The sequence below is a fragment of the Myotis nattereri genome (assembly GCF_964212035.1).
Source record: "Myotis nattereri genome assembly, chromosome: 7".
Taxonomy (NCBI): Eukaryota; Metazoa; Chordata; class Mammalia; order Chiroptera; family Vespertilionidae; genus Myotis; species Myotis nattereri.
The window spans coordinates 45,719,655-45,734,441 of NC_138082.1; the positions used below are offsets into that span (position 1 = coordinate 45,719,655).

Genomic DNA, 14,787 nt, shown 5'->3' on the forward strand with positions numbered 1-14,787 from the left:
GTTATTTTTTTTTATCTAGTTTTGTAAATGCTGTTGGGACTGATCTGGTTTTCAAAGGAGCTGATACACACAAATTTGTACTCTGCAAAAAGTGACCTTTGCATTTAAATAGCTAAAATCTAATGTCACTTTCAATTCTACTCTTCTTTTTTTTATGTATCTAGAATTAATGTAGTGAATATGTAATGAAATGCATTATCCTACATAAAGATTTATCAGATTTTCCGACTGAATGCTGGGCTTTGCTAGCACTGGCTGGAATTCACCTGCATGTTGGTGTGGCGTGTGGCTCTTTTTTGTAAACAGTTAAGTCGTACACAAAAAAAGGGAACAAAGGTCAGCACCCAGCCGCCACTTGAATGTGAGATTTTTCTTTTTATTCCCCTTGATGTATACGAGGCTCTGTGTTATTAGTCTTAATGATGGAAAATTGTAGTGTTGATACAAATCTTTTTTTCAAAGTAGTAGGCGGGAGCTCCATTTGTTAGTAAGTTTTTTTGTGACTAAAAGCCACGGACAGTACATTTATGTAGCAGTAAAAGGCCTAGATGCTCTTTCCATAGCAGAGCTAATTATTCCTACTGTGACCTTACTGATCCAGCCTGTTCCTAGTACATCTCATCTGCACGCCTGTTCCTCTGTGTAGATGGTGTCAGGGAATATGAAAAACCCTATAATGAAACCATTTTCATGATGGAGAAAGGCTACTGGAGTTGCACTTGCTACAAAGAGGCTCAATTATATGAGTAATTGTGATAATTTTCTACATTCATAGCCTTCAATGGGGAAAAAAGAATGAGAGCCACAAAGGAAAATTACTTTAACAAGAAAGTACAGAGAGTAAAAATGGAAGAAGAGACAAAAAAAGGGGAAAAAATAACCAGAAAAAAAGTTTAAAAAATAGATCTGGAGGGAGGAATAGCGAGACAGGGAGAACAACAGAAATGCTCAAAAGCCCATGTGCAGCTGTGTTGCACAATTAAATTGAATTTTTTTTCCTGCAGTTGATGAATGTGACTACTGCAAATGTGCCTCTGTAGTTAGCTATCATTTGTTGTTCCGTGACAGGAAAAGGATAATTACCTCTCAGAGAGAATCAAAGGCTGACATGCCCTTTAGACACAGCCATGAATGCAGAGCTCGATAGAATGCTTGAATAAGAATCTAGTGTTCTCTGCCCCCTTCCACTGAAGAATAAATTTTGTTAAAATGCAAGAACACCACCAGTAAATTTGTTGAACCCTAGGTGTTCAAAAATATGAGGTACATCTATCGACTCATCCCATTTGCAAAAATAAAACTGCATTTTGAATTCGTTTCTATTATATTCATGGACAGTAAGATAGTGAGATATGCATTAAATTTCTTTTCCCAGTAGGGGTCTGATTCAACATTTCCTATGAAAGAACAGAGAGACACTATCCCTTTTTCCCAGGCTAGTTAGCCTATAATTTAAAACTGTCAAAAACACAATTTTGTTCAAAGTCTTCAATAAAAGCTTCTCAGATATAACCAAAAGAGATTTTACTAAAGTTTGATTCAGACACTGTTACAATATTTTTAAAGCCATAAATACATTTAACTGCATTTTTCTTAAAGCATTTGAGGGCTTATGAAAAAAAAAAAAAGGCACCATCTTTACAAGGTGACTAAGTTGTCCATCCTTCAGACAAATGGGAAGCATTCAATGGTTCATATTAATGAGAATAGTACTTTAAAAGGTACTGATGTGGTCATCTTTAACAAAATGTACTACTTTTAAATAAAAAACAGCAACCATACATTCTACATGTCTACTTCAAAACAGTTATGGGGGGAAAAGATCTAAAAGTAGGCAACAGATTACAAAGAAGAAGTCTTGAATTCAGAAAATACACATTTACTAAAAAAGCAAGTACAGAATGCTGTGTGGAAAGTAAACAATGGTTTACAGGAAAAATGAACCAGACCCAACAGGACAGATCACCCTTTCAGGCTGTTTGCTAATCCACTGATTTGAATGGTAAAGCTTGCTTGAGCTTGGGCTTTTTACCTCTGCATCACATGAATATGTTCATTTCATTCCTTTAGAACACTTAGCTTTTCTCCCGTCTCATCATCCAAGTGTTAGGATGCTTAGCTCCTTCTGAAGTACTTTCTTCCACGTCTGGTGTGATTTTGAGTAGAGGAACACTACAGACCAACATGTCAAGCTAAAACAAAAGCAGTCCACAAATATTGCTTGCTGCTTCTATACATTTCTTTGCTGACCCTGATATAATTCACTTTTTCTTTTCTTTTCTTTTTTTTTTTTTTTAACTCAGGGAACAACACTGTAGCCTGGCAGTTCACATACTGATATCAGACTGAAATGATGGTTCTGAATCACAAAACATGTCATCAACTTTATACCAAGCCACCAATAACCTTGCACCATTTGCCAACCCTCCCTTTACTTGTCAGTGTCAGGCTTACCTGATTGTGTTTCCAATTACTGAGAAGGGAGCCCCTGCTCTGCAAGCTGCAATGGCTTCATCTCTACACCTCCTGGCAACCGCCACTAACTTTCTACCACATTCATCCACATTGCCCACCAAGAACGTTTCAGAGGTGTCTCCATGGTAGCCGTTGTAATAGACCTAAACATAGGCAGAAATTTAATAACTTGTTTAAAAATCTACTCTTCTAAAGTATATATTGGATTCATTTGTTTTAGCCTTCCAGAATTACTCTTAAGTTCACCTACAAAAAAAGAGATAGATATGCTGAGATTTTACAGAAATTTAACAGATGAAGCCATGCAATAACATTACACAATTTAGAATAAATAAGTGACTACTAGTGTGGCTATTTCAGCATTCTGATTGGCAATGCTATAGCAGCATGTTGATTCTTCACTTTATTTTTGAAAAGACAAAACTATATATGCAAAACTTAGTGCCCAAAGACATTGACCCACAATTATTACAATAGGTTGAACCCAGCAATATTTAACATAGTGAAAAGTTTCTTCAATGTCATGAAGATATCCAATCTTTTATTTACTACTTCTATGCTTGGAAGTCATAGATAATGACAAGAAATAAGACAGACATGTCAATATTATATAGACAGTGGCTCAATATAGGAATGCAAAATCTTGCCTGGAAGTGAAATCCTAATTCAATGTTCCAGATAGCAGAAAACGCTACACATCAATATTTAAAGACTTAGATCAGGGGTCCTCAGACTTTTTAAACAGGGGGCCAGTTCACTGTCCCTCAGACCGCTGGAGGGCCGGACTATAGTTTAAAAAAAAACTATGAACAAATTCCTATGCGCACGGCATATATCTTATTTTGAAGTAAAAAAACAAATGTTTTCGGCGGGCCGCATGTGGCCCGCGGGCTGTAGTTTGAGGACCCCTGACTTAGAATATAAGAAAACAGTAGTAAGAATAAAATTATTTTAAAATTAATTTTATCAGTATTCAATGATTCAGCAGTCCCTATATGATCTTGAAAGATAACAGATTCATTATAAAAATCAATAATTACTGAACACTACAATAAATATAAAAGGCTGAGAAGATTACTAGAATATTGATCCATTGTGTAGCATGAAATGTGCTATTTTGCATAAATTTTTCCTATGCAATTATTTTTCACATTTCTCTTTCTCAAGTAAAAGTAGAATGCAGAAACTGTTATAAAAATGTTTATCTGAGCTTTCTGTCTGTTTAATACTGAATTAATAACATAACTCTGTGTACAATTCTGCATTTAAAAAATACTCTCCCACCACTGTGAGGGAAACAGGAAAAGTCTTTATTATGCCTTCATTTTAAAAGTCAGTAAACTGAGGTAAACAAGTAACTTGTCTAAGGTTAGTGGCAGAATACAGAGGTGGATCCACATTAATATGATGAATTATTGCCTTTAATCCTGTGTTTTTTCTACTGTATAAAAGTATGTTAAATACTTTGCAATAGAACAGTGTTCTATACAATTATTCCCATTTGTAAGCCAAGAAAGTACAAGTTTTAATTTTATATACAAGTATATAACATTTACTAATAAAAGAGTAATTATTTAAAAACTTTGTAGCTCTGAATGTTTGCATAACTGCTATTTAAGTAAAAGTGTATTTAAAAAATATTTATTTGCCTTTTCATATTACTTTTGCTAGCTTTCAAAATGACTCCTTGAAAGAGTCAATATATATATGGCAATAACAATACTTTTGAAAGTCTGTGACAGGTTATCTATAATTACTATAATTACTGTTTATACCCACAAACTATTCTTGTTTTGTACTTCATTTATTTAACAAATATTTATTGAGCAACTACTATGGGCACTGCATAGTCTATTTTTAAACATTCAACTTTCAAGGGAAAAATAAATCTATTTTCTTGTGATATATACTAGATATAAACAATTATAACATGCAATGAGTATTTTCTAATATAATATGAAATCTAATAATGGAATCTTTCACTTAATAAAATATTTCAAAAAATATATAATTTGTTCAGATACTAACCTAAATATTTCCTTGACTCCTTCACATTTCTAAACATTGAAAATATTTCACTTTGCTTTATGAATTTTGCAATTATGAAATTATTGAATGTTAAAAATGGAAGTATGTATGAAAAGTCTTCAGGAAACGTAGAAAAGGCATGGAATATTCTCCTTGAACACATTGAAAGCAGCAGGGAAGAGTATGCTTGATTTCACTGAAAGCAGCAATATTTTATTAGGGGGTGATTAGGTGAGAAAATAAATGTAAAACCCCCAAATCAGGTACAATCCAAAAGAAAAGTGTATCATGAAAAATACTTTATTTCAGGTACACTTCGTAAAATACCTCCTTCTACATGATTCTGAGTTTGAAAGATACCAACAGAATATGAATAGAGCAAATGTTCAAGTATTCTAAGTAGGACACAAAGATAGGAAAGAGTATTAGCAATAAAAGAACCTTTGGCTATACTGTCACACAAACTGATATGAAGAAAAAAAGATTAATTAATTTGAACAATTAAAAATCTGACTGAACTCAACTACTGGATGCCAATTTCCACCTCATTCCCACTCCTACCTAGGTTTTATGACCTGGATATAGAGTAACTATTATTAAAAACATTTCCTCTGTACCCTTATGTTCACTGAAGCACTATTTATAATAGCCAAGATCTTGAGGCAGCCCAAATGCCTATCAGTAGATGAGTGGATAAAAAGCTGTGGTACATTTATACAATGGAATGCTACCTGGTCGTAAAAAAGAAGGAAATCTTGCCTTTTGTGACAGCATAGACGGACCTGAAGAGTATTATGCTAAGTGAAATAAGCCAGTCAGAGAAAGACAAATATCATATGATCTCACTTATATGTGGAATCTAATGAACAAGTAAACAAATAAAACAGAAATAGACTCATAGGTACAGGGAACAGACTGACAGCTGTCAGGGAGGAAGGGGACTTGGGAGCCTGGGTGAAATAGGTGAAGGGATTAACTGAAACAACAACAACAACAACAACAACAACAACAACAAACTCATAGACACAGACAACAGTATGGTGATTACAGAGGGAAAAGGGGATGGGAGAGGTAAAGAGGGAAAGGGAGATAATTGGTGATGGAAGGAGACTTAACTTTGGGTGGTGAACATACAATACAATATACAGATTATGACCCAGTGGGTGTGGCTCAGTGGTTGAGCGTCCATCTATACACAAAGAAGTCACTGGTTAGATGCCTGGTCAGGGTACATGCCTAGGTTTCAGGCTCAATCCCCAGTAAGGGACATGGAGGAGGCAACTGATGGATGTTTCTCTCTCATCAATGTTTCTATCTCTGTCTCCCTTCCTCTCTCTCTAAATATCAATAAAAACATATTTTAGGAAAAAAAATACAGATGATGTATTATAGAATTGTATGCTTGAAACCTATATAATTTTATTAACCAATGTAACCTCAATAAATTCAATAAAAAATTCAAGCAGAAAAATATTTCTTCATTAATAGAAACTGTAACCCTTGAATACTATCTACCTCAACTAGTTCTCATCAGGTGTTTAAATGATAGTTATTTAAAATTTATTTATTAATCATCAGATGTATAGAATTTATTTATAATCTACATAATCCAAAGGTATCATTACCAAACTTTTTAGCAAGATGAACTGCCAAAGCACAAATACGCCACATCTGAAAATAGTCAAGGGCTAAGAATATTAGAAAAGGTTTAGAGCTTATACATTTGAAGTTCCTAGGCTAAATTATTTTGGGTTGTTATTTAAAAGAAAAGCTGTTAACCATTTGATGAAAACTTAAGTTTAGAGAGAAAACCATTCTGCTGGTATGCTTTGAGTTCAAGGCTCTCTATACCAGAAATGGAACATGGTGCTACCTTCAGGGATTTTAATAAATCTAAGAACACCGCTAGCAAAAGAGTTGCTGTCCAAATAGACTGACACACACAGGCCAACGTAGCCTCTAATGACAGAGTAAGATAATGACAGGCCCCACTCAAAATCAGCAGGAAGAGGAAGATCAATCTTGGCAGAGTGAAGGAAAAATGCTGGCTTTCTTCGTGTTAGCTCATCTCATACATATCTAGCTTCAGCAGCTGCCCAGTGCGGCGGTGCTCTGCATTAACTACACAGTGGATCAATAACAATTACACCTTCTCAAAAACATGACACATAGCAGGATTGGGTTGACATTTCACTTAGGCCAACATTGATCTCAGTGCATCTGATTCCATCCCTAAATTCAAGTCAGGCCTGGGTTTACTCGGAATAAACAGAGTTAAAAACAAAAAAGGAAACCAGCTGCTTGTGTCTGGGTCTAGAAGTAAACAGCACTTCCACCTTTTCAATCCACTCCTCTTCCCGTTGCTGCCAGCAGTTCTGAACTGAACCAAAGACTATTTTTTACATGATTTACTCACCGTGACATCAATGTTGATAATATCTCCATCCTGAAGAGGTCGACTGAAACATAAACAGGAAAAAATGGTGATAGGCAGATCTCAATAAAAGGGATATAAAAATAAATACCTAATGACTATTATCACAAACCCAATGAGTTGCAATGATAATTTGGAGTAAAAGAGGAATAAATGGAATAACTATATCTAATCTTTAACTTATGTTAGTCACATCAAAGTTTACAAGAAATATATAGCATGAACATATTGCTATTTATAAAAGTCTACTAGTCTTTAAAAAAATGTACTTATTAGTTACCTTAATTTTGCAAAAAGCCAAAACAGTTGATAACTAATATTTACCTACAATTGGATTTTTACCATTTATATGGTTAAAATCTAAGGACATTAAAGAAAAAACTATTTTTTTGGATTACAGACTGCTTTAACAAACATTAAATGGGGGTAGCATGTGCACTTAGAGGCAAAATACTTCAAATCTTTGTTTTAACATAATCAGCTTCAAAAGTTTGCAGGTGGGTTTCAATTAAACAATAGTGTCTTTCACCATATGTTATAGATCTTAGTTTCATGTTTTAGTTTCCAAAGGAACAATATGTTATTAAGCAATGAATACCTGTCAGGAATACCATGACATAGCACGTTGTTTACAGAGGTACAAACAGATTTTGGAAAGCCTCCATAGCCTAGAGGTGAGGGATAGGCATCATGACTGATGATTTCCTGATGAACAAGAGCATCTATCTCTTCAGTTGTCATGTCAACCTAAAATATTAAATAAAGAAATTGTGCAATGACAGCTAAAGACATTTCCTGTATTTATTGACTATGCTTTTAGCTATAGCACTTCCAAGCAAGAGTATATAAATCTACTGTGATAAACTTGTAATACAAAATGTTAATTAATTATGATTAACATTAAAATCCTAAATTGTGCCTTTTTGACAATCATTTAAGTATATGATGGTGCTACGGACTATTAGGAAATGGAAATTTTAAAACTCTTAAGATCCTTCAGATAATTTGTGAGTCATTAAATGATATGATTCCTTTTTAGATTGAACATTTAAAAAATATGTCCTTAGGTGATTCCTTCCTCTTCCTCAATGGTTAGTAACCTGGGTTAACAGAAACATATAAATAAATACTCAAATGGCTCATCAGTTTAGATGACAAAGCTTGAAAATTAGGTCATCCCATATCTCAGAGGAACATTACATGGGTTTTGCAGCAATGGCATAGAAATTATGAATCATCATGTAAAAAACTGAGTCTGATATATATTTTATGGATTTCATTTTCACTGATTTTGATTTCTTTCATACCTAAATAAGTCAATGTTTTCTAAAAATATTTTTTCTCTTGAATCCACACATAAAAGAAAAACTATAATCTAGTTTTGTGAGCACATGAAGTCTATCTTAAACACATAAATCATGAATAAAATTCTAAAACAAAATCTTTTATTAAAAATGAACTATTTCTTCAATAATTTTCTGTGCTATTTTATATTCACATTATGTTTGGTTACGTTGCTATAACAAGAGAACGGCCCAGATGGTACCTTAAGTGATTTCATCGTTGAGTTTCATTCACTTCCTAAACTCTGCCCACCTTTTTGAAACTACAGGCCCATATTTTTGTTTATGATCCGTATACAGCAGAGTGTTTCTGATTATGCTGAAAGGACTAAATCTTGTAGTAAGACGGGTGTAACAATTACATTGCTCTATTACCCATAGCTTTGTGTATCTGGTCTGATCTTTCTTTGCAGAGCTAATGCAGGAAAATAATAGACAAAGACTGAGGCAAGCAACTCCTCAGGCACACGGAAATAACGTGGGGAATGAAAGCAGGAACTACAGGCAGGAGGACGGGGGCAAAAGTCAGAGCCGGCTGCCATTGATCAACTTGCATAGGCTGATTGAGCCCAGAGCATCTCCAGAATTCTATTTAAAACTGAGTCTGGATTTTAAACAATCTCTTGAATACACACATAAAACAATACAATCCCCTTCCCCCATCCCAAGGCTTTACTTAATTATTAACAAATTACATGTGTACAAAAGAAGAGTTAAAGGGAAAGAGGAAAAATAAGAGGGTTTGTTGCCCCTCATGTAAGTCCTTCTGAAGTTTGGTGAGACGCCACCTTTAAACTCTTCCCAGCCAGGAGGAGGACATGACGGGCCAGCTGACAGGCCTGACGAAGCCCTTGAATCTGATCTTCATTCTTAACTTCTATGCTGTCTCCCCAGTCGGGTACAATGCCTGTCGTCACATAGTCTGGCTTCTTTATGTGCTTGAGGAAAAAGGATTGAAAACGAAGATCAGAACCCAGTGCACGACAATGGGATCATTTTTTCGGACACAGCCTCCTACTTCATGGAGCTCTGCCCTTCCTGCCGGAGCACCGACCTCCAAAGCCAGCACAACAGACCCTCCAGGCTGCCCCCGGTTCCTTCCCCTGCCCTTTTGAACTTAACATTGCCTGTTAGTGCTGTCTCTGGATGGTCTATTAACCTTACTGTGCTTTGAGTCAAACTGGACTGAAGTAGACTTCTGGTCAAAACAAACAGTAGTTTCTTTTCTGCCTTCTCCCAACCCCGTGAGAAGCACACTGTCATTGATGAAAAAATAGCACCAAGCTTCCAAATTGTCAAATGGCTAATTAAGAGCACTTTCATCTTCTTAACACAAAGATAAAATTTATGCAAAGGATAGCTCACAACACCTTCTCTTAATGAATTTATGTAAAAGACTGACTGTCAAGGCCACTGAAGCCTATTACATATACACTTTTCTTACACCTCACAACTGTACACAAACTAATAAGGGACTAGAGAATAAAATAAAACAGCTTTTCCCCCCTTTCTCTTTCTTTTTAAGTACATTAAAATACACAGAGTGCTTCTATCATGTGTCAAAAAACAACAAAGTATCCCCCCAAACTCAAAACATTCGACTCGGATTACCCTGATGGAACATTCTCCATCACTTTCTTAACTCCATGGGCAGTATGCAGAAAAGACACTGTCTCACACACAGAGCTTCTCTCAGTCTCAAAGTTTTGCACAGATCTTTACACGCTACTTATGGAAACTGCTACATCAATATTGTTGACAGTACCCAGTCAGGCTACACAGGAGATAGGGACAGGGAGCTGAGAGAGAGAACACTATTCAATTGACATCACAGCAACTCTGGAAGGGCAACAGGCAGGATTGAAGGACCTTCACCTTTCTCGTGTCAGACGGTCCTTTCTGACTCGGGTAATGCCACTGCTCAGGTTGCCACGGCTGAGCTCTGGAGGAGCATCTCTCGCCAACAGCTTTCCCACCAGTGCCCACAAAAGCTCCCAGTCTCCCCCACAGACTCTGTGCGCTTGTCTCTGCTTTGTGATCGGGCCAGGTTACAACTACAGGCAGAAGAGCTATTGGACTATCCCTGAAATTCTAAAACAATACATTCCCCTCTCCAGAGATTTTTTTTTTCTTTTCTAACTAAGAAAATACCAGGAACCTACTTTGGGCTCTGGTGGCCTGTCTTGTCAGCCCTTGCCACAAAACTAGGTCACTCACCTTCAGGAAGTATAACATACTTAATGTGGGTTCAGTGTAAAAAAATGTATAAAGGGGAAAGCAGGTGATTTTTGTCACAAATCTGAATTTCTTTCAGCTATTCTGGTTCTTCCTAAATAACCCGCACACCTCTTTTATATTGCATTAACAAAAAAGGATAGATTGCCTTTCCATAAAATTGTAATCTCTAGAAAAAAAGTCAAGAATGCTAAGACAAGGTGTTTAATTTACTGTAAAGGAGATTCAAAGACAGCAGCATTAATAACATTAAGTGCAAAAGAGCAGACTTTAGGAAAAAAGATCTAGTGTATTAGTTTCAAGTAATCTCTCTTGAATGCTCCCAGTGTTATAGTCAATTTTTTTCTCAAAAAAACTACATACATGGAGTTTTATCTTCATGTTAAAAATTTAATATAGAAAATTATATGATAGAAATTTTAATTCTAAACATGATAAGCAATTGTAAGCTCAGCTCTTTATCTAAAAAAATTAACATCATAGAACGACAGGATGTTAAAACTTCTCAAATGACAATTTAAAATCACAAACCCAGTTTAAAAATTATGATTCAAATAGCTTAGAAATCAAAGGTGCAAAAACATTTGATTGCTTCTGCAGCTAACCTTTATCTTGGCTGGAAAAAGCAGCAGATAATAGGCGATACAGTACCTTAGGGACTGGGTGAGCTGAAGAAACTGCAGCAGGCAAAACTATACTGTGTGAAATATCTCTTTGTCTCCGGAAAAAGAAATTTCTTCTTTGTTGACTGCTTGACTGCTTGTGTAAGTAGATATGACTGAGTGGTGAAGAGAAGATTCTATGACAACCTAAGAGCAGAAAGAGACATGTTTTAAGTAAAAAAAAAACAAAAACCACCTAACATAGTGCTACATTTTAAGATGTTGTGTTGTTGCCTATTAAATCATTATTCTAATCCTTTACTGACTCAAAGAGGAAAAGCCCCAAATAGAAAGAAAAGCAGTGGCATTCTCAGTTCTAATAAAATAGTAGCACAGCATATTTATTAGCTAATACTATGTTTACATAAATGTTTGACAATGGAAAACTCCACTCTAGTGGGAAATAAACATATAGAAACATCTGCTGAGCACCAGGTCTGTAAAAAGAACCATTTCTGCTGTGGTACCTTACGCAGCAATGTCCTGGATGACCTGAAACTCGGGGCACTGTTTGGGTGGCTTTTCATTCTTTAAAGCCGTGAAAAATCACGGACAAATTGCCAGCTGCACTTTTTGCCCTCGATCTCATTACTACTCTGTGTTAAGTTCATGTGCAATGAGGCATCATACTGAAATTCATTGTGATGAATGTTCAAGTCAAATAAAGACTAGATAGCAAAAATATAGGGTGTAACCCTGAAAAAAGATGAATATAGGTCCTAAATTACCCACAACAGGAATTTTGAAATATCTATCAACATTTTAAATGCACACATCTTTTGACTCAGCAATTCACCCTCCTAAGACTTTACCTTGCAGATATTATACAATGATGGATACATGAAGATGAACCCTACTGCAGCATTGTTTGTGGTAGGAAAAATGGGAAATAACTCAAATGTCCATCAGTAGGGGACTGGTTAAATATATTATGGTATATCTACACAACTATGGATCTATTGAAGAGAATAAGCTAAATCATCTCTAAGTATTGATATGGAAAGAGGTTACAGTACATTGCTAGGAAAATAGCAAATACTGAACAATACAGGGTGGGGCAAAAATAGGTTTACAGTTGTTCATGTGGAAAATAATATAATAATTAGTAAATAATAATACAAGGTAAACTCTGCTTGGCGTACTCACAACTGTGAACCTACTTTTACCCCACCTTGTATGTATAAACTGCCCATTAATGTAAAAAGAGCTTATACATTTATATATGTTTGAATATACCTAGAATATTTCTGAAAATTGCTATTCATCAATAGTGATTATTTCTGGGAAATATGATTGGGGCTGGGGATGAAGACTTCTTGAAGCATTTTATTTTCTTCTAAACTGTTAGATTTTTAAAAAAAATTTACTTGCATAATTTTTATAATTAAAACGGTAGTTTTGGAAACCCCCAACATATCATAATTGCATATCAGGAGTTGGCAAACTATAGCCCACGGCCAAACCTGGCCTGCTGCCTGTTTTTATACAGCCCACCCACCTAAAATTGATTTTTTATGTTTATAAATGCTTGCAAAAATCAAAAGAAAAATAATGTTTTGTAATGTATGAAATTCAAATGTCAGTGCTCCTAAATAAAGACTTATTGGAATAAAGCTACCCTCATTTGCTTTCAATTGTCTATGGCTGTTTTTGAGCTACAGGGGCAGAGTTGAGTAGCTGTGACAGATCTGGCCCTTTACAGAAGTTTGCCTACTCCTGATCTAGAGCGCTGGTTCTTAAAATGTGGTACCCAGACCAGCAGTTTTAGCATCATATGAAAATGATGCAAATTCTTGGACCCCTCCTCAAACTACTGATTCAGAAACAATCTGTGCTTTAACGAGCCCTCAGCGTGATTCTGATGCACACACAAGTTTGAGAAGTACAGTGGGGCCTTGACTTACGAGTGTCCCGACTAACGAGTTTTTCGAGATACGAGCTGACTCTCGGCAGATTTTTTGCTTTGAGTTGCGAGCTAAATTTAGGGTTACTAGCCAGCTTCAGATACGCACCGCTAGTTGGTGCAGCGAACGTCACAGTGAACGCCACAACATCAGCCCAGCATCACGTGTCTCACTCGTTCACTTTAATGATTTGACATACGAGTAATTTGAGTTACGAGCTCTGTCATGGAACGAATTAAACTCGTAAGTCAGGGCCCCACTGTACTGGCTTAGAGCAACCTTACAGCTGTGAAACATAATGGAAACACCAATTGCAGATGAGTACTGGCCCCCAAATCCATGATCTCTAAGTGATTTGGAAAAAGGCATGGGATGCAAACAAAGCCCAATGGTCAGTGATTGAGTGTCTTAGATTTTACTCAATTATATTCTTCCATAAAGATCAGTTTAATATTGTTGCATTAAACTTACAGAGGTGTTTTGGGTATTATTTTAAATAATTCCAAATACCAGACAAAATGTCAGTAATGTCACTTTTAAAAAAGTAGCCTGAAGTATGTACATATTCTCTAAACCTTGTAAAGTATAATATTTCCATCACTATTCCAAGACTGTCAAATGGTATATGGATGTCAGGGTGGCATCCCAGGAAAAGCAAATGATTAGAAAACAGGGGGCTAGAGTTTCATCTCAGCTCTACCACTTGCTAGCTGCGGTCTTGAGCAAGTTTCTTCTTTTGGGTCTCAGGAGAGAATGAACTGGAATACAATATGTGAAAGCACCTCGCATTTAGTAGCTGTCCAATAAATGATAGTTTCTTCAAGAACACTTAAAAAGTAAAATAAGAAAGGAAACACAGACTCCACTACAGCTTCTAATACTGAGCACTAATGTGTCAACGTAGGCACTTAACATATGTTAGCTCATTAATCTTCCGAGAACCCTATGAGTTGTACACTGTTACTCCATTCCACAGCTGAAAATAGTGAGGCACACAAAGGTAAATCAGGGACATGCAGTTAGTGCCAAAACTGAGGGGAAGCAGGTCAAACTGCTCCCACAAAGTATATTACTTCTCTTACACGCATAAGAAAAAATGAGCTAACATACATGGAAACACCCAGAAAGTGTGAAAGGCACCATAACACTATTAAAAATTACTACTATTATTAAGTTATTTTTCTGAAAGTGGTTATGGTTTGATCTAATCCACTCACTCTCTTAAGACAAGCTCCTTCTGTTGACCAAACACGTGGTTCAGTGGGAAGTTGGTTGGGCATTCTGAGACTGTGGAATGGAATGGAAAATCTGGGTCCCAGCTAAAGCAAACACTAGGGTGGAACAATCTAGGGCCATGGGCCCACGAACTGCATTGGTAGGTCAGACCAAAGACACACTTTTCTGAGGAAAGGATGGATGTGTTATGATTACTATGAATAATGATAACACTGATAGAGATAGTAACAATAACAGTGGTTAACATTTAAGGGCCACATTCTTTGAGTAAGCACAGTGCTGGGTGCTCAACATACATTATCTCAACCCATCTGTCAGACGGGCAGGCAGCTGTTGATGTCATTATTTTACAGATGAGGCTCAACCTGTGGTGATGGGTCAATGGCTGGCCCTGCCTCAGGTCTTCAAAGTCCAAGTCCAAGACTGTGTCTGCCACTCCAAGCTGCCTTTTAGCAACGTGCAGGGGTTCT

The 14,787-nt window shown here is 36.2% G+C and overlaps 1 protein-coding gene across 5 annotated transcripts in view; it reads right to left on the reverse strand.

Annotated features, from left to right (window-relative positions):
* METAP1D (methionyl aminopeptidase type 1D, mitochondrial) overlaps window positions 1-14,787 on the reverse strand; it is a gene marked incomplete at its 5' end in the record, with an annotated part of 74,225 nt that overhangs the window by 7,356 nt on the left and 52,082 nt on the right. For 4 of the 5 annotated variants that reach the window (XR_013996230.1, XM_081095585.1, XM_081095588.1 and 1 more), the window contains 5 exons: window positions 2,455-2,618; window positions 6,920-6,962; window positions 7,536-7,684; window positions 9,069-9,218; window positions 11,167-11,324. Coding sequence is in view for 4 of the 5 variants with exons in the window: in XM_081095585.1 (XP_080951711.1) it covers window positions 2,455-2,618; window positions 6,920-6,962; window positions 7,536-7,684; window positions 9,069-9,218; window positions 11,167-11,324 (664 nt within the window). Of the gene's footprint in view, window positions 1-2,454; window positions 2,619-6,919; window positions 6,963-7,535; window positions 7,685-8,975; window positions 9,219-11,166; window positions 11,325-14,787 lie in introns of those variants that run through there. The other variant, XM_081095587.1, reaches the window with a different exon arrangement.